The sequence below is a fragment of the Myiozetetes cayanensis genome, unplaced genomic scaffold, assembly GCF_022539395.1.
Source record: "Myiozetetes cayanensis isolate MyiCay16 unplaced genomic scaffold, myiCay2020 scf5-8, whole genome shotgun sequence".
NCBI lineage: Eukaryota > Metazoa > Chordata > Aves > Passeriformes > Tyrannidae > Myiozetetes > Myiozetetes cayanensis.
This window is the reverse complement of record NW_026087742.1, coordinates 86,833,193-86,855,832: the sequence shown is the minus strand read 5'-3', so window position 1 is coordinate 86,855,832 and position 22,640 is coordinate 86,833,193. Positions and strand designations below refer to the sequence as shown.

Genomic DNA, 22,640 nt, shown 5'->3' with positions numbered 1-22,640 from the left:
CCATGCACTGAGGAGGAGCTTTGCTGTGTTCCCTCATCAGATCACTGAGACATAGACAAGAGGGCTGATTGCCAGAACTTGTCTAAATTAATCTTTAAACTGTAGTACCTTGCCAAGGAAAAGTGGAGATATCTCGCACTGCCCCTGCCCATGTTCCACTTAATTTCTGGCTGTTACTGATCTCCAGGTTTATCCTTTTATATTCATAACCCAATATGCTCTAAAATTATTCAAGTGAACAATGAATTCTGAAGTTGAGACAATCCACCCAGAAAGACAATGCTGGAGTCTTCAGTGATCTTAACATAGGAACAAGTTGTGATTACTACATAAATTCATGAAAAAAAGCTTTTCTCATTGTACCTTAAGTGCTGAGGACACAACCTCTGAGGACACTTCTTCCAAGCCCATCTCCTGTCTCCTCTCCACCCGAACATCTGCATAACTGAATGGAAAATATAATTCTATGTATCAACATGGAGTTCCTGTATTTCATGAAATGTGCTTTAAGGAAGCGGAGGAACATGAAATTACTGTACCATTTTACAGGTTAAACTAACAGCTGAAAAATCATTTAAGTCAAACACTACTGAATAACATTTGAGAGACTGTTCTAATTTTCAGGTTTTATTCTGTTCCTATCTTCTTCAAGTCAAGAAGCATATTAAAGAAGTATATATAAAGGTCAAGTTCACATCCTTCAACTTCTTTGTGACTTTACTGGAAAGCTTCCACATAGCTCTTTAAAAACAACATAAGGATTAGGGGAAGCGAATATTTAAGGGATCTGTCTAGTCTCTATTTTATATACTAAGGTTTAGTCTGACAATTTTTCTATAATTAACGTATTTTCTTTCACAGAATTCAGGCTTAACTTTTTATTATTTAAAAGACATTATGTTTTTAAGAGAAAATGTTGGCAAACATGAGGATGCCCTTGTCTTACTGTCCTCTATGTCCCCGCTGGTTGGTATTATTTTCCATACCTTACCACCATGTGTGTGCACACAATGAACTCTGGCTTGGAGTTCCATTGGTGGTAGGTGATATAGTAATGGGTCTGGAGCCAGATCCACTGCTGTCCTTTGGTCAGAAACCGATAGCAGCACGACTTCCCCTTGCCGAACTGCATCACTGTCAGCAGAAAACACACAGAGCTTGTAACGCAATTTCCCACGTGAAAATGACATGAAATGTGAATAAAAGTCACAAAAATATCTGTGTCTCCCCGTCAATTCCCAAGGCATAAAGGAGCCTAAGCAACAACTTTGAGTAAGTGCTACCTCAGCCTTATGGTAGAGCAAAAATCATAAAGATCAGTCGGTATCTTCTTCTGACACTTTAAATGGTACATTCCTACACAGTAAAATTAACCTTAAGTTTGGACACTAATGCATTAGTGTCTGCTAATCAGTTTAAACACAGACCTTACCCTGCTTTATGTACTGATCACATACTGCTTAATTAGGCATCTGGGATTAATTTCTAAGACTGATCATCTTAAGTTCTAGAGCAGAAAAATACAGGATAAAAATGCTTGAAAACATGAGTATTGTGTGTAGATGGACTTAAAATGAAGTGAGCATAAGAGATAACACTGTGCAAAGACAAAAATAATTTGAAACTGAAAGTTTTTAGAACGACAAGAATTCAAACTACAGTAGATGGGGATGTATTGAACGTTTGAAAGATTCACCAACAAAATTAATCTCTGCGTTTTTTTCCCTGGTGATTTCAAGGGGTTCCCAAATACCCCCTTTTAAGCCTGTTGACAGCATACTTTCAGGACAGGCAGGGGTGTTAAGATGAGATGTTACAGCCAGTTCTGTAAGCAATGATTTGAAAATCATTGCCTCATTTTCTTTACTTAAAAAGTTTTTCAATTAAACTTTAACAGACTATTTAAATAATCACAGGTAATCCCAAATACACAGAGAACAACATTAGAGGAAATAATCCACATCAATTTCTTGAAGTGTTCCTGCATATTCTTTACTAACGGGGATCTAATCTGGCACATTTTATCCATTCAGTGAGTCTTGTTGACTACTTTAGGGGATACAGAAGGTAAAACTGTATTTTCCAAAGCTTGGTAAGTTTGTCCCAGATGCCAATCAGCTGCAGTGCCTCCAACCCACTACAACTCTTCTAAGTTATACAGGCTGAGGCAAGAGTCAAACCACCCTTTCCAAGTTTAACTGAAACAACATTCCACTGAAAAGAGGTGTCCCAATGACTTCCAAGAAACCTGGGCCATGCAATACTTACAGTGTTCATGGCACCTTGCTAGCAGCTCCAGGTCATCTATGTGGTAATAGTCGTAGCCAGAAGTACCCAGCACTTCAAAAGGCAAGTATCCTATAATTGGCGGTGCTCTGTGGTTAGGCACAACATAAGTGAGTTCATAAACCATAAAACAAGCAGTTCTGCATGTTGACACGGATATGCAAAAAGCCCAGATCTGCTTTCACTCATCAGTGTACAGTTGTTCACCCCAGGGGACTGGATCCTGCCTTTCCTCCACCTTGTGCCTGGGATGCCCAGCTGGGCACAGCAGTACCAGCAGCACCATCCCACCAGGACAAGGCTATGACAACCTCTTTTTCCCAGGGAAAATGTGACTATGGAAAGCAATTCAGCTTCTCAGGGAAGAGGGCAGCTTGACACAGTAACCTGCTGTGAGGAGCAGTTCCCTGGCTGTTCCTTGGTCAGGGGCTCTGCGGCAGCTCCTGCAGTCCTTGCAGGGGAAAATGCATAGCGAGGTTAAAGGAAACCATCACTTGCTGGGACCGGGGAATAGGAGGGGAAATTGTCTGTGCTGCTTCCCTCTGGGTGCCTGGAGAGCTCATCTGTGGTGTGCTGAGGCACTTGCTTTGTACCTCTGCCAGCACAGATGCCTCAGGCCAGCATAGACTTTCACTCCATAACTCGGTGGGAATTGCACACACACAATCAGTGACTGGATTTGGAAAGAAGGATTTCTGCAGCTGTATAATAATTAGATAATTTTGCAATGTGACCGACTTTGGTCTGTTGATAATTTAAAGGAAACAAGAACAAGCTAATCACAAATTTGGCCTGAGAAACTGAGTACTTTTGTTTTAAAAGCCCATTAAAAATAAATGCAAAAATAAATGTAAAATAGAAAACTTCTGTAGGAGTTTCAGGGCAGCCCTCCTGCTCATGAGATTTAGATGTGAAATGGAACACTATTTGAGATAATTGTACTTATGAAATAGCAGTACACAAGAACCGAACACAACCAGCTTTTCTTGTCACCAACCTGTGATCCAGGAATAAAAATTTCCACTCCAGGCTGTGTCTTGATGTGAACTCCTCCAGATGTTCTTCCACAACGCACATCTCCTGTCCAATGGAGAAAACTGACTTACTGAGAGCTGCAGCTTCACCCCTCTGCTCCATCTAGCTTTTGTTAGCTATAAATACACGGTGCATAAGAGGAGAAAACAGAGGATTCACCCATTTTCTGGCAGTTCCAGAGAGTGATCTGTTGTATTTAGCAATGCCAACATTTTTGCAGGAGTTGGGGAACTGGTGATGCTCGTGAACTTAAGAGCTGTGATAGTGCCTGGGGTGTAACAGCTGCGCTGCCCACAGCCCCGAGGATCAATGCCCTTTTCCAGCATCCAGCCTATGCCTGATCCCACTAGGGTTTGTCATGTCTTGCTTCACTCTCCTTATGTTACTAAAGATACCCACCACACTTACCTGGGCCTTTTGGACGTCTGCCCTCCAAGCTCTCTTTGAGAAAGGGGAACACTCTCCTTCTCACTCAACAGCTGCAGAGGAGTAAATGCCTTTTCATGCAGCCAGCCTGCATGGGACCTCTCAGGCAGGTAAAAGGCAGCAGTTTTGCCTTGTACTTCACTGCCACAGTGAAGAAGCTGGCCCTCAAGACTCACAGCAGCCCTCAGTGCTCACAGGACTGATAACTCTTGAGAGAATACAGGAGGCAGGGTACAGGGCTGTCTGTGAGGCAGGACATCCTTGCCCCAGAGGGATGAGGATCAGGAGGCAGTGATTATTTGTTGTGTGGAGGTGGGCAGCAGAGGGAAGGATGGCACCATGGTGCACACCCGTGCATGGGCCAGGGCTGGTCACATGCCCCATGGCCAACCTGCCTCCTGCTCGTGGCTCTCCTCATGCAAACCTCTCCTCTCACACTGGCAGGGGCAGGGGCAACAGGGCTGGGACTTGCCAGCAGCAGCGCTCTGGATTTGGTGGCATCCAAGGTTACTGTGCCCTTCATGTCTCTCCTACAGGAAGGTCTCCATCATCACTGATGGACAGCCTGTGCACTAGTTCCCAATGCTGCTATTCCCCAGCTCCCTGACAGCACATCCCCCTGTGCTGTGGGCTCAGTGACACTGTCCCAGCATCCCCATTGCTGCTTCTCTCTCTGCTGTCCCTCTTGGGAAGAGAAGACTTTCAGACCACTAATGTTTTAAACCCTCTTGGGACCAGAGGACAACTTCAGGTGCACTTTCATCAAGCGTTTCTTTCATACATACCAATGTTGCCAAAGTTGTTTAAAGTCTCTGGCTGCGCAGAGGCAAAGGGCTTCATGAACACCTTAAATTCCTCTCTCCCTCTCTTTCCGATTTAAGCCAAAATCCATGCTGATGCCAAGAACATACACTAAAATTCAAGGTGCAACACACAAATATTGCTGTGTGCAACCAAATTGCTGATTCTGCCTTCCTTAGCCAGTCAGATAAACATTTTTACCTTCTTTTTAGAGGAGGAAGAATGGGGGTTAAGAGAGTCATCCAGAAGAATTGAAGAGATGAGTGTTTAGGACTTTGTGGCAGATAAAAGCTTGTCTGGGCTGTTCAGCAGCTGCTTCCTCCCTAGTACCACACAGCTTATTACCATGTGCAGCACATTTAATTTCCCTGTTTATTTTGAGGTGTTAGCTACTCAAAGACAAGGGAATTTGCTCATAGGTTTCCCAGAGTACCTTAACTCCAACCCTACTGTTATTATGATTACTGTGGTTAAGATTTATGGGAAGTGTCCTCACTTACCCAGAAAGGACTCTACTTGCCTGCCAGGGCTATGAATCAGTCAAGAGTGCCCTGCAAGTCCCAGAGGGGTAACAGAGCCAGGCCATGGAAGCAGTGATTTCATACTGGCCAGGTCTCAATTACATTAAAAAAATCTCTTAACCTCTGAGGACAGGACATCTGATGCAGTAGTTCACAGTTGTTAATTAGGGAACAGCAGTGTCAGGCACAAGGTTGGACTGTCTATCCTTATAACCACAATCAGCTGTCTTACAACCAGGATTTGGGAGGAGGGAAACCAGCAGTAGTCCACCAAAGTCATTGAAGGCACAAATGAAAGTGCTGGTGGCCACCTGTACATTGTCCCATTGCAGGAACAGAAAGTAGCAATGAAGAACCCAATCTCAAAGTGACTTTTTAATTCCTAATGCAAGGAGGGTTTCCTTTACCGTGTGATAGGGGCAGAAGTGACACTGCTTCTGCAGATCCTGGCTTGCACTGATAATCCTCTTCACTGGATTTTTATGCATGAAATGTGATATCTGTAATCCATTCAATTAGCAAAACTAAGAACCTTCTGTGTCACCTCGTCTGAAAGTGTTATGAGAAGTTCTAAAATGAATGGGACCGAGGGCAGGGACTTACCTTTAAAAACTGAGGCGTTGCCAAACGAACAGTCGCAACGAAGCAGATCTGCTTTCCCGGGGATGTTCTGTAAGCCCTTGGGACAGCCTCGTCAAAGCCATTGCAAGTGGAGTTAGGCACTAGGTAGGGAAAAAAATGGGACCCGGAATCATGCCTCATATAAGATTTTCTCTCCCTGAATATTTTGCACACTTGAAGCATACTAATACTATTTTTATTCAGAGAAGTGTTCTAAAAGCTTTTAAAGCTGATATGCATATATTTAAATCCAAGTCAGTCATGTTAGTCAGAAAGACATCAGAGCTTAACTTCAAGTATGAATTTTACAGGTTAATCCTGATAAAAATAAGGCCAAACCTTATTACAGAGCATAAAGCAGTTTTCTGGAAAGAAACCCCATGCATCCAATTGCTCTTTTTCACCACTCACAAGAAAAAAATATATGCTGCAGCATGCCTGGCACCATAACTTCCACGAGGCAGTGAAAAAATGAGCTGGCAAGGGAGGTAGCTGAAAAGAGTTTGTCAAGTCATCAGTGGCAAAACACCGGGGCCCACAGCCAGCAAGGCTTCGAGCTAGCAAGAGGCTGCTTGTGATTCTTGGCTGTTGAAGAGTGCCTTCCCCTTCTGCATCTAAGAAGAAGTGTCCCCAGTGTGCTCAAGTTCTACTTGTTTTAAAGAAGATGAAAAGGGACCTTGTGCATGGCACTGGCTTCCAGAGATGGGCATCTCTGGGGAGTCTGCAGGTGGCGTGTTGTCTCCTGAGACAATGGACGAAAGGAAAAGGTGGACGTGACGTGGCTACACGGTTTATGTATGTTTTTTTATCTGTGTCTTTCATGACTGCATGGCTCTTGTGTTGCTTTGAGAGCCCACTAGCACCTCCTGCCACAAAGATGTGCTGCCAAAAGAATGTGTTGCCTTAAGCCAGCCCACAGTCCCATGTTAGAATGACATAATGCAAATTCTTCCTCCAAATTCAAGCTGTTTAGAGATGGTAATCCCACTCCCACAGCTGTGAAAGAAAACTGTGTGCCAAGCTGCAATGGGAACTGGCTCTTGCCCTGCTCAGCCAACTATCTCCCATGGGGGCAGAGAAGCTCCTATCTAGCAGCCAGAGTTCACCAATATGAGTTAATCTAATGCTAATAGGAGTTAATGCTAATATGAAGTTATCTTTCCTTACTATTAGGCTCCTATATCCAAGGAAACTTTAAGAAGTTTCCTACAGTTTGTCTCTTCTGCACAGGACAAAGCATTACGGTAAAATTGAAGAGTTTTGTATCTATCTGGGGAGGATATAAATAGCAATTTTTATCCTGGGGTGCTTCTGTACTGGGCTTTAGTTCACTAGCATAAATTGCAGAGGTGGACAAAGTCTCAACTTAGCACATGTGTTTTTGGAACCCAGTTCAACCTATTAAAGGCTTTGGATTATTGATACATTACTGGTAACAAGGATAACAGGGTAGGAGATGGAAAAGTAAGTACTCTAAGGGGAATTCACACCTATGATTAACTGGTTTAGGCCACTGTGTGCACAACATATATTGCACCAAAAAGAGAAAGAAAGATTCCTTATCTGAGAAGACAGCAAAGATGTGAACATCCACAGAGATTACAACCCTCTCTTGTAGCTGAGTCTGGAGGGCATGGCTGACTGGATATTGAGATAAAAAATATGGGCAAAATTCTCTTCTTTTCACCAGCAAAGCACACTTGCTCTGGGGACCTCCTAGGAATATGTATTCCCATTTTGATCCTGGGGTTATGTGCATATATGTGGGCTTCTTCAGGATAATTAATACAAGAGGTGGATAAAAGGAAGAGTTAGGAGCTGCAGGAAACATGAGAAACCTGAGTAAAGAGCTATTGGTCCATCTCGGATATTATCATTTTGTGCAAGTCTGTTCATTTCTGTCATCTGTCCTGTTTAATAATAAATGGGAATGCTATAAACCCACACTGTGGGCATTGTAAAAAGTTACTTCCAAGCTTACTATGTAGTATGTTGTCACATCTGAAGTCAATGGGGCTGTTTCTCTCTGTAACAGCCAAGTTCAGTATCAAATGCTTGCAGGCTGGGCTCTAAGCTATGAAAATAAGCACAGGTATAATAAGTTAACCTAGTTAGCAAACCATGGGCTTGCAAATGACACCAGTTGTAGGAGAAAGTGGAGACTGAGTGGAGACTGAATCACCCCAAAGAGAGCAGATAACTTTTAATGTCAGCTGCTGGATGTAGACAGCCACAAGCCTGAGACAAGCAGAATACATTCCTGATTGTGGCATTTAAAAAAGAGGATTATATTTCCAACAGGTAAATGCAGTAGTAAAAGGGTAATGATTATTGTGTAGGACAGCTAGGTAGTAAATCTGTAATTTCATCACAACTTTTGGGAACGGTGAAGCGGCAGTGAATGAGTAAGCCCAAGGAGATGAGACAGAGCTGGCCTGGCTGGAAGTCATGCTATGTTTGAACAGCTACTGTGCCATCTCCGTACTCAGCTGCCTTTGACAAAGCCCAGAGCATTAAAAGCCTCAATGATGCAGGCAGGTAGCCACCACCTTGCAAAGTACATCTCCATCTGAAAATGATGATGACAATAACTGAAAGAAAAAAACCATTCATGTTTGCTTCTGAATTATTTTGTTGGTATCTGTTCTTTCCTCAGCTCTATTTGCACAGCCTGTTTTGCTCTGCTTTAGCAGCTGGTCAACAAACTTCAACTTTTTTTGTTGATAAATTTTGAAATGTAGTTAAAAAAAGAGATAATTGCATTAATTAAAAAATTATACTACTACTAAATTAATAACTAATATTATAATAATATATTTATAAATAACAATAATAAAATAATAAAAATATAAACCTTTTAAGCATGCTTTCTGAAAAATCATACTTTATGATTCATCAAGTCTCTTTAAAAGAAATACAACATCCTGAGGTAGCAAAGTTCAGTAGCGAACTGAGAGCACCACAGAAAAATACTGGAATGAAAAATATGGGATCAAGCCTGAGGCTATGATGATATTAACATTTGTAAGTCCAATATAGGGCTTGGACTGCTTCTGTCAGATGATGCCTGATGAAAATATTAAGCTGGCTATAAAACAGGTTGGCTTGGGTAAATGAGGGCATGTGTGTTTCACAATTAAATGATCTGAACAAAATATCTTGAGTAGGGAATTAGGAGGTCATGTGACAAAGCTAAATACATAATCAAAAAGGTGAAACAGTTGTCTCATATATATCAGTTGGCTGATGCTCCTTAGCATGAATTTTAATAGTTTTTCAGTTACCTATCCCACTTGCTGCTCCTAGAGCTACCACAGAATTCTTTTGTACAAGTGTTAAATATCCATAAATATCTCATAAGATAGAAAGAAGATGATATGTCTATAGAATTTTTTTTAATTGTTGCTGGTTTTGTTTTTTTGTTTGTTTGTTTGTTTGTTTTTTGTTTTGTTTTTAAAGACCAGGACACTGAGGACAGAACGTTAAAAATAAATAATATATACAAGGAACCAAACCCTTAACTAGCACAGACAAAAATATTTTTATCCTTAGGGATACAAATCATGCCACCTGAAATGAATGAAAACATGTTTAGAAAACCCCACATGCCACTTTATTCAGTTAATAAAAGTGTAGAAGTCAGTTGCTTGGTCATCTTATTTCAACACAGAATGTGTAAAACATAATCTTCCTAAGACAGCAAACCTCCCATTTATGCCATTTAAAAGAAGAAATCCCTCCTTCCTATTTTGTCAGTAGATGTTAATCTTTAAAGAACCAGTTTTAGTGACTGTCAAACAAACTCAACAGCGATTTCAAAAAATACAAGCCAAACAGACCAGAATAAAATCAAGACTGTTTCATATAAATAAATTCAGACCACAGATAAACAGCATATCCATCAATTAATATATATAATGATGAAATCTAAAGTGTTGGTGGCAAGCCAGACTGCCCTCAGCAGCTTTGGATGAGTAACAGTGACAGTGTCCATACATCACCTGTCTACTTTGATCTCCTCTTTCCTCCTCCTGTTTCTCCCCTTGCCATCCTGTACTGATACGAATCCCAGGTAAATTCTTTAGGATAGGAACGGTGTCTTTTTCTTAAGTACCCATAGAGACCCCAGCATGAGTGCTGCATATTGTTAGCTGCAGCTTCTGTGGTATCATTAATAGCAAATAATAATACACAGCTGATGGTTCTGATCAAACCATTAATTTTGGATTGAGTTATTCTTGTTTTAGATGTTTATGCATTACTTTGGAGGCTCAAGATCAATGTATCTCCAGTATAAATCTGTTTATTTCTTTTAAAAAGGAATTCAGATTGAATTAATTGTTCTGGGAATTAAAAGATTTTTTTTCTCCTCAACGTAATAATTACCTTGATGTTTATTCCTATATCTGAGAGATATATTAGCTAACAGTGGAGTATCTGCTATTATTAGCATTCAGTACCAAATATTTTCTGAGTTTCCATGTAATTGTGAACAAAAATGCACAATTTTAAATTCTAGTATCATATTAATTGTATTACTTATTAGGAACCCTGTTTACATAGTGGTTATCTCCTCCTTCAAGAGAAAAACTTCAGGCATTTTGGACAAAAGGACAGATCCATCACTTTAAAGATGCTGGTGGTCCCTTTTTGTACTGGTGGACTCTTTGAAAGGAAGGACTCCATATTTGTCCCTTTCAGGAGTTTTTAAGCAAGTATGTCACCTCAGAAATAGGACACCAAAGCCAGTATTTGGATATATAATTATGAGAGATCTTTGTCTGTTTACGAAAGTACAAACAATTTGCACAGGAGGGATAAATCCAGCCCGCCTTATCATTTCTTATCAGAGTGAGCTATTAAGCAGCTTTGTAAAATTTATTCTCAGTAAATTTGACATCTTATACTGGGAGCTAAGCATTTCCTTGGATTTTTGGGGAGGGTTATCTTTATTACTTGCCTTCCCCCTCAGCCCTCAGGCAAAACTGGATGTGAGCTACTGCATTATTCATTGGTGATGCTGATATGACTCTCTCTCTACCAGGTACTACTGGTCAATAGGTACAGTGATGACACTTGGCTCCCTCAGATGTTTGCATACAATCATGTCTCTTGTTAAAATGTGGGCTACAGAACCAGTACCTGGAATACATAAAATATTGGAAAGAGTTTCTATTTGCAAATTAAACAAAAGCAACCCCTATGATCTGAAAGCAAGTAGGCATTTCTCACAGAAGCACAAAGAAGCTCCACTGGCCCATGGGCCACCTCCTCTCCCCTCAAGGGACTACTAAATCTTCACATCAGGTTACAGTCCTGCTTTTCTCATTGAAGCTTAATTAATGATGATTATATAATCCTCCCAAATGGAAAATCAAATCTCTTGTATTTGATTTAGCACAGCCAGTGACTCATGCAGTCACTCTGCTCAGCTAGCACTGCTGTTTCGCTGGTCGGCTGCTCTCGCTTGGGCACAGCTAATTCAAGGGGGATTCACTCATGCAGGCAGCTCGTGTCACATCCCTGATGTTCTGCAGCAGGGGTTACAGAGTACAGCTTCCTCAGGACTAGGCCAAGTGTGGACCTTCTTGCTAACCCTGGCACTGCACTGTGCAGCTCCTCTAGCCCCCAGCTATAGCTGAGCCCTGGAGCTCTGGGAACGCTGATCTTCTGAAAGACTGAAAACATGCTGTGAACTATGTGAGCTTACCTGGCAATTTCTAGGGCCTCTACATGCATGTCCCTGCTTCTTCTAGGATCAGGGAAGATGCCAGTGACTGTTCCTCTCTGTGGGAGTAGCATGAATTTGATCTACGATGTGTGTGCTCTGGCTCCCTGACAGCAATTCTGGTGACAAGTCACCTTGGCAGAGATCAGGTATTTGTTCTACTTCAGCGTGGAAAAAATTATCTTTGGCATCTCAGTACAATGGCCTTTAAAGCCCCAGAGCTCCCATTAAAGTTAGGGAGAGCAGCTAAGCCCCTAACTGGCTTTCTAAGCCGCAATCCTTCAAATTAATCCATTCAAACCCATCCCTATATGATGTTCTCAGCCATAAGTCACAATGCGATTACAGGAGAAGGTATGAGGGAGGAGGGTGAAGGGAAAAGGTGACTGGGAACCCATGAGCATGACCCCCTTCCTCCAAGCACCACCATTATATGAGCAATGAACAACAATAAAATGAGCCTAAGAAGATGATAATTCAAGGGAGGTTACATCAAAGGTTACCTGGAAGTAGAATAAAGCTAGTGACATTTCTGTTAAAGAGGGCAAAAGAGGACCTACCAGTTCTTAAAAACATTAGCAAAGGTTAAGCGAGAAGGAAAGGTGAAAGATTTGCTAGGGCTGTTACTGCCACGACCTCACTTTAATGACAATGGAATAGCTAAGTAACCTGATGGGATACAGCCTGTCCAGGGATAAAAGAACTTCCCTGGCCACAGAGGCTCTGGCATCCCTGCAGCAGGAACATGCAGGCAAGGTGGACTCAGAGTATGCTCAGCAAACCATTGAAAACAACGGCAGGATTTGGCACTGGGTAGCTAAAAACTAACGGCAGAGATTTGTGTTTAGAGAACATTCTGTATCAGTCTCCCATGTGTAAAAACATGCTCACACTTCCACTGCTTTGAAAAGCTATAGGGAAAAACATTCTTGAATACATTCATAAGGAATGCCTCCTGCTAATTAAGTTTAATTTGCAATTTCCATCATTTTCCCCCAGCTAACTCTTTTCTTATCTTTAGCTTAGCCTCCTTCCTTCACAAACACCTCCAAAAAGCAGGATTTGGAGCCAGCTGATCCTGTGCACATAGGATGAATGCTGCCCTGAGTGATCTGTCTCTCTCCCACCACCCTTCCCACTGTCTTTCTCACCCACTTGGTTCACACCAGGAGGAAAGATGACTGGAGAATGGGTATTTATTTAAAAGGAGGAAGAAGAGGGCAACCGCTATCAGGACCAGCAGGTGACAGCCCTGAGGTGTATGGGGTGGGCAAGATAGTGCCTGATAGTGGGGCATCCTGGGGTGTCTGTGGGCCAAGCAGGGGCAGAAACCCAGACCACCACTGCACCCACCAGATGCTCAAAGGTGCCTGTACCACAGGTTCCTGTGTGAAAGCCCCTGCACCAAAAGAGGTGCTTGCCCCCAGCCATGGGGCAGGAAAACTGCCCAACACGCGGCTGGGTTCATAGGGAGCCCACTTGAGCTGATGTCTTCCATGTCTTGCTCAGGTGCATCTGGCTGATGCAAGGAGCCAAGTGGATCCATTGACAACTGCCTCGGAGGTTTAAACTCTCCTCCTGCTGCTCGCTCTGTCCTTATCAGCTCCCAAGCAAAGAGAGTTTACTGCTGCTACATCGTGAGTCCAGTGCACCTGCTTCCACCTTTGCTGAGGGATGTTTTTGTGGCTGGATAAGGAGCTGAGAGGGGGACGACACAAAGACAGCCACAGAGGCGACTTCCAGCCTAGGGGGAGCAGTGCTGCGGACACACTGGTGAAGCAAGTATTTCCATCAGGCTCTGCACTGAACTGGTAAAACCAAAGTCAGATGGCAAGGGAGCCACGAGGCACCATCAGCCAGGGTAAAGGCTGTCCCCTCCCTGTCAGCTGGAGAGTCAGACTGCGGCAGAGATGGAAAGAAAGTGGAAGAGACAAAAGAAAGTGAAGTTTTAGAAAAAGGGGCACAAAGGGAAAAAAAAAGAATCTGAGGCAGAAAGCACACATCTTATTTGAAAGATATAAGATGGGATCTTTGGAAAATGATTTGGTGCCTTCTGAAATCATTATGTTCCCATTTAGTTTATATGCATTAAGCTAGGGAAGATATCTGTAATGCAAGTTTTATCTTTCTTCTGAGAAAAAGCCACTATACAAATGTTGGGATATGAAATCCTAACGGGTAAGGGGGCTATATTAAGGTCACGCCAAAATAAAAGGCTGAAAATCCTTGAAGAAAATGGATCAGAAATTCCCCTGGTAAAAATTGTATCCTTATGAGTCAGCACCTGAAATCTGGTTTCTGCTCTAGAAAACAGAACAGCTCGGTGTGTGTGTGTCTGTCAGGCAGGCGCACTTCATTCAAACTAGAAAGCATACAGGCAGTTACAATTTTTTATACAAATAGAGCCTCAAATCAGATGGCATCAAACAAGAAACACATATCTCCATCCTGCACGTAGGTTTCTATTCTAGTCATGTGGAGCAAGAGCAGAAAGTTAAATGGGGACAGGGACATTTTTTTCGCAGTGTGGCATGCAGTTTTTGGAAAGCACGGTGGGGAATTTTTTTGCAGAGGATGACCTATTTGGAACAATACCAGCAACTTTGGAAATGCCACTCCAGAGTTCAGTCAGGCAAGTAACTAAAGCAAACTTGGGCAGGCAGGAGAAGGGAAAGCAATAAAAGAGTATTTTATTTCTGATACTAATGGCTGTGCAGCAATTTGTTTGTTAGGGAACAGGTAAGGTGGAAATCTGCTCTTCATCCCTTGAAAGACGGTTTCCCTAGACTGACTGTGGTGCATTTGCAACTATGCTGACTGTACTTTTTTCATTTTTTTTTTGAGGGTTCTGCAGTGCTTAAGAGGAATATAAAATGGCAGCTGGAGTGGGCAGTGGATGATAGCAGTATCCTCAGCTGTTCCAATGACACGTTGCACTGCTGCCTTTCCCCAAGGTTTTGCAGAGAAGGCTGAGAGGGCAGGTTTGGCAGGTTATCAGTTCTGGTACAGAATTTGTGTTTAATGTAAATCACCAGATAAGGTAGCAAGCTTATTACTTTGCTAATAGGTGGGGTCTTAGCACACAGTATTAGTGAGCACAAACAAATCCTCCTCTAAACCCATCATTATTTGCAAACTTACCCAGACACCAGGATCACTGCAAGTGAAGGGCAATAACAAAAGCAACTAACACAGTTTCAATCGTCACATGTATTCATTCAGCTACTGCAACTCAGCCATGAGATCCGTGTGAAGCAAAATTTACCCCAATGTTAAAAATAGTTCTTTCAGTTAAAAGCCTGTCTTGTTCAATGGAGCAATACTTATATTTTATTTCACACAGCTACAGTAACATTTATACAACAATTAAAGCTTACCATTGCTGTAAGACCGAAAATTTCCTACAAATTTTATGTATTCATATGTTGGAAATTCCTTTGGGTTCAAACTTCCTCTCAGAAGATGACAATAAAACTCTAGTTCATTGTCAGCTGGATTGTTAAAAGAAGAAGAAGAAGAAATAAATATACTAATTAAGCTAAACACAACCAATGGTGTCTTCCAACCCCAATCTTGCAACTGGCAGCACAAGAGCAGCTTGTTACCACTCAGGAGTCCTAAAAACCAATGTGCTATACATTGCAGGATCAGAGCCTCTGCAAGGAAGCGCCTTGCAGGGATGCAGGTTGTTCAGCGCTGTGGCCGGGCCTGCCTGCAGCTCAGGGACAGCTCTGGAGATTAACTCACCCTTCTCTGACACCACCTTCATCACAGGAGTTACACAGCCACAGCATCAGTGTAGCAAAGGAGAGAACTGGATCCTTCACTTACTGCTTTTTTTCTATTTAGGCTTTTCACAACTCACAGCTGGTCTACATCTTGTGTTGGAAAACTACGCCTAATTACCTCAAAATATCTATTACATTAACTTCAGTGTATTAGCTGTCAGCTGTAGATTTTGTACAATACAGTAGATTAAGCAGCTGTACATCTTACATTATTGTGTGTTTTCTGGTTTCCTACATCTTACCTCCCAGAGTGAATAAGGATGAGGCAGTAAAAACATTTTAGAGAAAAACAAAATTCAATCTGAAAAATAATTACAATTATTTTAGAAATACTTTTCAATTATAAGGCAAAACAAAGGTATGCAACATTAACATATCTCTGAACAGCATCTCATTTGAACAGGCTGAAATATCAATTAAGATGTGATTTGTCTCATGCGAACTCTCAGTTTCCGTGGGCTAACCTATTTTCCTTAGCTGTCTCAAAAGATATGATATTTAATAATTAACATAACTGCAAGTAGTCTTAGCCTAGTAAAATAAATGCAATGAGTTTCATTTAAAAATAGAACCAAAGGGTCATTCCAGGTGGCAAGATCTTTTTAAAAGGTTATGAACCTAATTTTTTTTATTGCACATCACATAAAAAATTCTTTCTGAGAGAAAATTTTTATACTGCCCATGCTTTTTCATTTACTAGAGAAGATAAAATAAAACTTACTTTTCAGGTAATCTGATGAGGCAGAATCTGTCATAAGCATACAGGAAGATAACATCTTATAAATTTCTGAATGTTCTTGTTCTGGGAGGAAATTCAACAAATTCTGATCCAAGACATCACACTGCAAAGAAAAGAACTTTTGAGGCAAACAGAAATATCACAACAAGCAACACTTGCAGCGATGCGCAACAAGGTGGATACAACGCCTGTGGCATTCAAGAGGAGTTTCTCCACTGATTTCCAGGGACTCCTGACAAAGTCTAAAACGAGGAAAACTGCTGGGCAAACCGAGTGGTCACTTCTCTGTGGGCCGGCTGTCAGATTAATTCTCAGCACTGAGCGATATTTAATGTTTCTCAGAGACCATAAGACGCATCAGGTACGTCCGTGCCATTAAGTGACGAGACTTGAGAGCAAGATGGAAAATGGGTGCCTGGCTCCCCATACTGCTCACTGACTCCGTGCACAGACCTGCTGTGGATCACTGGAGCTTGTTTTCTCCCTGCCAGACCCTAACTGGTGGGAGCAGTGAGCCTGGGAGTCACCCTGAGCCACTGGTCCCAAGAGCTGGGTCAGTCCCAGGTCCAGCCCCTTCCTGAGGGTATTTCTTCAGCTCCTGGGAAGTGTCCTTGGGGTGGTAGGCCTTGCTCCCCACTTTCTGCATCCTGGCAGGTGGGAGCAGGGAGAAGGGGACTCTCCAGTCTGGACATCACTTTACAGCAGCAGCAGTTAGTCCCCAGGGAGGGGGAATTCATGGAGCTATTTGGACAAGTCCTCTGGACAACCAAGGGCTGAATGTCCATGTGTCTCCAGCCCCAGTATCAGCTGGCATGAACCTGAAATTCCTTCAAAACCTAGGTGCTGAGATTTGAGAATGGAAAGATGAAATGGATTTGTGCAAAAGGCCCAGGCTGGAGAAGACAAAGAGTCTGTCACAGGGCAGCCAAGAGGAAGGTCTCACTGTGCTCAGCATGGTGACGAACCTAACACTAGAAGAGCTTACCTGAAAGGAAGCCTGAGATAAAGTGACCCTCTAATGGCATTGACTTAAATCCATCCCACTTGAGACCACCTCAGGCTGAGCTGGTACACTAACACAGCTTTGTGTGTCATCAGAGAAGCTGCTATCAGACTGTATAGTCATACTGAAAACGTGTAAGCTCTGTATGAGACTGGCAAGTTATTAATCATCATCATTTATTTATGTAAGATTGCACTTTGGTTTCCCTCTGCTTTCTATCCATACCTGCTGTTCTGTGTAGAATTCCTGTTTAGTGAAGTGAAATTCATGCAGTATACTTTAAAAATTAGAGTACTACACTTTATATACTTACCTGGATGTGATAGTATGTCACATGATTCAGTATTCAGTATTAAGTATTTATTACATGTGCTAATTACTTGAATATATTCCTTTTGTGAAGAAGCCCTGCCAGGGACCTCCTGCTAAAGCAGGCAAGAAGGGACAGGGAAGGACCCTTCTCAAGAGACTGCATATTCTTGGAGTCACCCTCTGACTGGCAAATGCTATGAGTTATGACTAGATTTCCACGAGTACACTTCAATGAGAGTCAACCTTACCACGTGAGCTACATCACTCTACCTCAACCGACACTAGGATCTTGTTGAAACAAATTATTTAGAATTACAACAGGGAAAGTCTGTGTTTGAAAATGCTTCATGGAACTTAGGGAAGCTGTATTAAAGAGAATTGGATATATTTGTTGTCAGCACCAGAGACTTTCATGATTTTAATGAAAGGAAATACATCAGATTTCTTGATAGGGGCCCTCAGAGAACCCTGCTCTGCGTACTGCCCAGTTTTGCTTTTTTTTTTTTATTGCTTAAAGCAGAAGATTTGCAGAGTATTTTTTTCCCTGTTGTCACAGAGGAGGAAGAATTGGTATTTTGTTCTTCAAACAGTGACTGAATTTAGCTTACAAACAGATCCTGGAGTAAACAAAATAAGCCACATAGATTTTCCAGATAGCACTCATATCAGTTATAAAGCTTAAAAAAAAACCCAAAAACATACAAAAAGGGCAACAGAGGACTCAGATACCCAGTGTGTACCTAACTGCACCCTCAGCTGGGCCCCTGCCCATGGCCATGGTGATCTGCTGACCTGAGGCAGGCAGAAGCCTTTGTTGCTTGTTCAGTTGCAGTCTCTGGGATGTGCCCAGTCCCTCTGCATGTGTGGGCTGGTGGGGCAGTTGTTAACCATTACCACTCCAACAGCTCCAAGAAGGTTTGCTCCACCTCTAGCCCTGCCAGGTTGGTTCCTGACTTGGGCTGCCATGTGCTGCTTTTAGGTGAGTAAAAAGTAATGTCCATCTTCATCCTTATTTTGGGCTGGATATTGTGTAAGGTTATCACACAAGGAATGTGTTCGGGAGAGAAAATTGATTTACTTTCTGATGGTCCAGCTCAGGAATTATGAACCTGAATCTATCCATGTTCAGTTAGGGCTTAAGATTTTAGGCACAGAGTCTGAAATGCATCTTCCTAAAAAGGAATGTTTTCCCATAGCAGATGTACCGTCTCCCGTAAGAATCAGTATTTGGAAGGGATACCAATGAAACCACCAAATGATGAAAGACAAGGACATTTCATGGAAATCAGTAAGTGCATGAAGACCCCACAGCCTGTATGCAAAGACAAAGCTCTCCCCATCTTTGAAGTGAAGGCAAATGTCAGAAAACAGTCAACTACTGGTCTTCTCAACTGCTGAGGATAAAAGAAAACTGAAATAGATAGATTTAGTTCAATCTGTTGTTGCATAGCAATATTCTTACATTTACCAGGAGCTGTTGCCTTTCATCAAGTTCCTTTTGTCTCAGAAGAAAGTAATTTTTGTTCATATTACAGCAAGGTAGTGTGTGTGAAATACATTTGTCTGGGTGGAAAACATAACACATATTTGGTGAAAAAATAAACAAGAGAAAAAAAATTCTAATTTTCTTAAGAACATGGCAGGGGGTAGTACAATAATAATTTGGCAGCTATTTTTTTCTCCTGGGCATGTATTTATTTGAGACCAGGATATAAAAATGAGCATAAAGATTAATCCATAATTATGATGCCATTTCTCCTAGAGCAATCTTAGCAACAGGGAGTAGTCCCTCTCACCTGCTCCTCCAGCCCAAGCCAGGGCATGCCAGAGTGTCTCCCACAGCAGCACCCAGCAGCCCACAGATAAAACGAGCTGCTTGTGTTGGACCAAGCACCCATCTGAGCAATGTCCAGGTGCACCATGCAGCCAGCATTGGCTCCACCAGTGCCTCCTGGGAGCGGAGCGTGCTCCCCTTGGGAAGGCACAGCTGAGCTGCACGGAGAGCTCATCAGCAGCCTCCGGGTAACTCTGAATTCAATGGGGGTTTTGTCCTTTACCTCCCTGGGAGCAGAACAAGGCCCTTAACAAGCTCCTTGCTGGGCTGCCAGCAGCACTGGTGCTATTCTCTCCTAGCTTAGAAATCAGAGATGGAAAAGATCAGCCAGGTCACCCTGTCCCTTCCCTGGCCAGACTATTCCTGCAGAGCTTTTTCCATTCAAGCTGAAGCGCCTCATAGCAACAAAAACCCGAAGGGTATGAATCAGAGAGAGAGAGAACAGAGCTGAGCAACAGCAGCAGCCACCATAACACAGGGACAAACTCCCTCACCACATTTTCAAGAAAACACCACCCCCAGCACCCTTTTGCATCTGTTTCTAAAAATGCAGGGCCTGATTCTACGATGTGTATAGTAGAAAAAACAATGCCAGAATTACTCACCGGTAAATGCCCTAGAAGAGGTGTGATGCTGTCAGACACATAGATGATACTTCCACCTGTAGTTACTGCTATAATGAAGCCATCTAATGCCTAAGGAAAACAGACAAGTGGAGAGTGCTTTAACAGGAATGACTGGTGTAAACAGACATCTCATCATACGTTGATCAAAACAATTTCACTTCAGCACCATATTGTTATCGAGTTGTAGGAATGTTATCTCAAGCTGCAGAACAGTAATTCTCTGATTTTACAGTCTGATTTAACTTTTACAGGATTCTTTGTAGTCTAGTAAAACCTACTACTGAAGCAACAAAGGGCTCCCAGGAACATTTCATGTCTCAGTTTTTAAATTAATCACACATTTTAATAATGCAAAATGACTAAGACTGGATCCCTTGGAAGTTATTAAAATGAACATTTGAGCTCTGTGTAAATATCAAAGGATGATGAAAGGATGCAGTCCTATCTCAAAATGGTACTTCTCTGCAAACCCCATAAATCTCGGTTTGTACTAATGTAACGTTGTATATTACTGGGCTTTCATGTAGGTAAAAGCAATGCAAATGATCAAATAATCCTTAGCCTGAGTTTTAATTGAGTGATTTATTTTAAAGGTCATGGTATTAGATTACTTGTTCCAAGAGAAATTCACCCTTCTGCAGAGTTTCTTCCTCACTTCAGTCCCACCTTTCAGTAAGCCCCTTCATTCCTAGGACTGAAGGGAAATGTCAGCCTTATCCCCACCCTCTCTACAGGAGCAATTTTACTCTCATAATTAGGCTTTTCTTTAGTCTGAGCTGCTAAGTTCTGAGCTCAGTGTTGTTCAAAGTTAAATACAGGTACATTTTGAGATCTAATGTGAGATTAACTTAATTTTGGGGAGGATTCTCCTCAGAGTGATCTAGGTTTAGATGAGGTTTAGATGCAAGATGAGGTTTAGATCACTCGGGGAGAATAAGCCAAAAAATTAAGACTCAATAGTAGGTGCTCAGAGAATATATTAAAACCTTCCAACTGTCATTAGGGAGTCACTGATGAGGCTTCCAATCATTCAAGTGGAACAAGTCTGGGGCTTTTCTGTCAGTTCCCTGGTGTTCTGGAGTCAGTGCTGCCAGCAGTACTTGAGCACTAAAGGCACTGCAAGAACGACTGAACCAGAGCAGAGTTCAACTATACTCCAGTGGCAATACCTGCTCAGGGGACAGGTGTACTGCAAACAGCCTCATCAGGGTGCCACAGCATTACAAAGCCATCCTGCAAACACAGGCCTGCCCCCAGCCATACTAGCAGTTGATCTTGTAAAGCTGCAGCACATCCTTCCTTTCCCCCCTCCGCCCCGCTGACTTCAATAAGGGAAAGAATTCTGAGAACACTGGAAAATGCTAATTGTTTAAAAAAAACCCAACAAAACCAAAAACTCACAAAGCCTTGAACAGACACACAAACATATGTTCCTTTTTCCAGAGAATGCTGAGCACCCACAACTATTTAAGTCAATGGGAATCTGCTGGTGCTTCAATCCTTTGAAAAGCAAGTCAATAACTTATACCCCAGTAGAAGAGTGTGTGTTTAGCATCTCTGAAAACCCTCCAGCTGCTATAGTTAGTTTGATTTTGTTAATCTAAGTGCAGAGAATATGTTTTTCTTTAGTGTGGTACATTCAAGCTGTTTTCTAAAAAAGCATGATAGCTGTTAACCTGTAGAAGAGAGCAATGATTTTACAAGGCAGTTGGATTCTGCATGTTACTATGGTGAAGGTTGTTAGTTTTTAAAAAGTCAAGTCTTTTATTTCATATCCAATGCAAATTATACACAGTGACTCATATGAGAATTTTGTGGTAAAATCACATTAATGTATGCATACATAATTCTATTTTTATTTACCCACAACTAGACCTTCCAACATTAAGAGGGCATACCCATCTTCAAAGATTTCACTGCTGCAATAGTCCTAGATGGACAAACAGAGCCCAGTGCCCACTCTTCCATAATCTGATGACAGCCTTTTCAATGGGGTAAGAAAAAGACACTTCCAGGAAAGCTGTTGTATCACTGCAGTCAATTATGCTCTGATTATTTTGAATTAGTGCTTGGAAAAAAACCTTCCCATCTTTTAATAACAGGATGGGAAAAACTTCAAGCACTTCAAGCAGTCTTGTCCAAATGCTAATAAAATTAGCTTAGCAGAAAGACAAAATAGCAGGGAATGATGAACATCTGACACAACAGGACATCCCAATATCCAACGTTATCTTGAAGGGCATGGAAAATCACAATATCAAGAAGGTGATTTATAAACTGGGAAACAAAAAGTGATTGGTTTAACTTGTAGCATACAAGTAGAATCAACAAAGGTCCACCCTGTCAAAACAACTGCCAATTTATTACTATCTAAGGGACACATTTCAGTGCAGACTGAAGGAATTATGTATGTTAAGTTCCTGTGCACTGAGATGGGAATGGGTGGTTGTCAGAGCAAAGGGAGCAAAGTGCCTTATAAAACTGGACCAGGGGAGTCTCATCACAGCAAACTGCAATGGCCAAGGGACTGCCAGCCCCTGGGAGCACCAGTGTGCCCCAGCTTTATGCCACCCCTTGGCTTCCCAGCATCCTTCCCTTCCCACTGCCAGAGCCTGGATCATGTCCCATATTTATATCATTTGTTCTCAAAGGACACCGTGGGGCCATGAAACCTCCATGTGTTTAGTAAAGGAGAAGATCCTTGCTAAAGATGATTCTAGCTGTTACTGAGAGAGAAAAATACATTTTAGCAGCTTGTTTGCATTTAATTTTGAAACTACATAGTAAACGCCATTCAGTTACCTCCCTTCAAATCCCATCTAGCATTAAAGGGTCTATAGTGTAATTTAAAAACTATCATTGCAAAATGTTAGAATAAAAACTGCTTGGTAAGGGCGTTGCAAATGAGAGTGGAGGTATC

General features: G+C 42.0%; 1 protein-coding gene across 4 annotated transcripts in view; it reads right to left on the bottom strand.

The window, feature by feature from the left end:
• Positions 1–22,640, bottom strand: part of NPAS2 (neuronal PAS domain protein 2) — a 100,054-nt gene that overhangs the window by 19,530 nt on the left and 57,884 nt on the right. For all 4 annotated transcript variants that reach the window (XM_050331402.1, XM_050331400.1, XM_050331401.1 and 1 more), the window contains exons 5-12: positions 19,700–19,789; positions 15,928–16,048; positions 14,796–14,909; positions 5,673–5,791; positions 3,284–3,366; positions 2,269–2,375; positions 987–1,134; positions 364–445 (exon numbers count right to left, since the gene is read on the bottom strand). In XM_050331402.1, the coding sequence (XP_050187359.1) occupies positions 364–445; positions 987–1,134; positions 2,269–2,375; positions 3,284–3,366; positions 5,673–5,791; positions 14,796–14,909; positions 15,928–16,048; positions 19,700–19,789 (864 nt within the window). The remainder of the gene's footprint in view (positions 1–363; positions 446–986; positions 1,135–2,268; positions 2,376–3,283; positions 3,367–5,672; positions 5,792–14,795; positions 14,910–15,927; positions 16,049–19,699; positions 19,790–22,640) is intronic.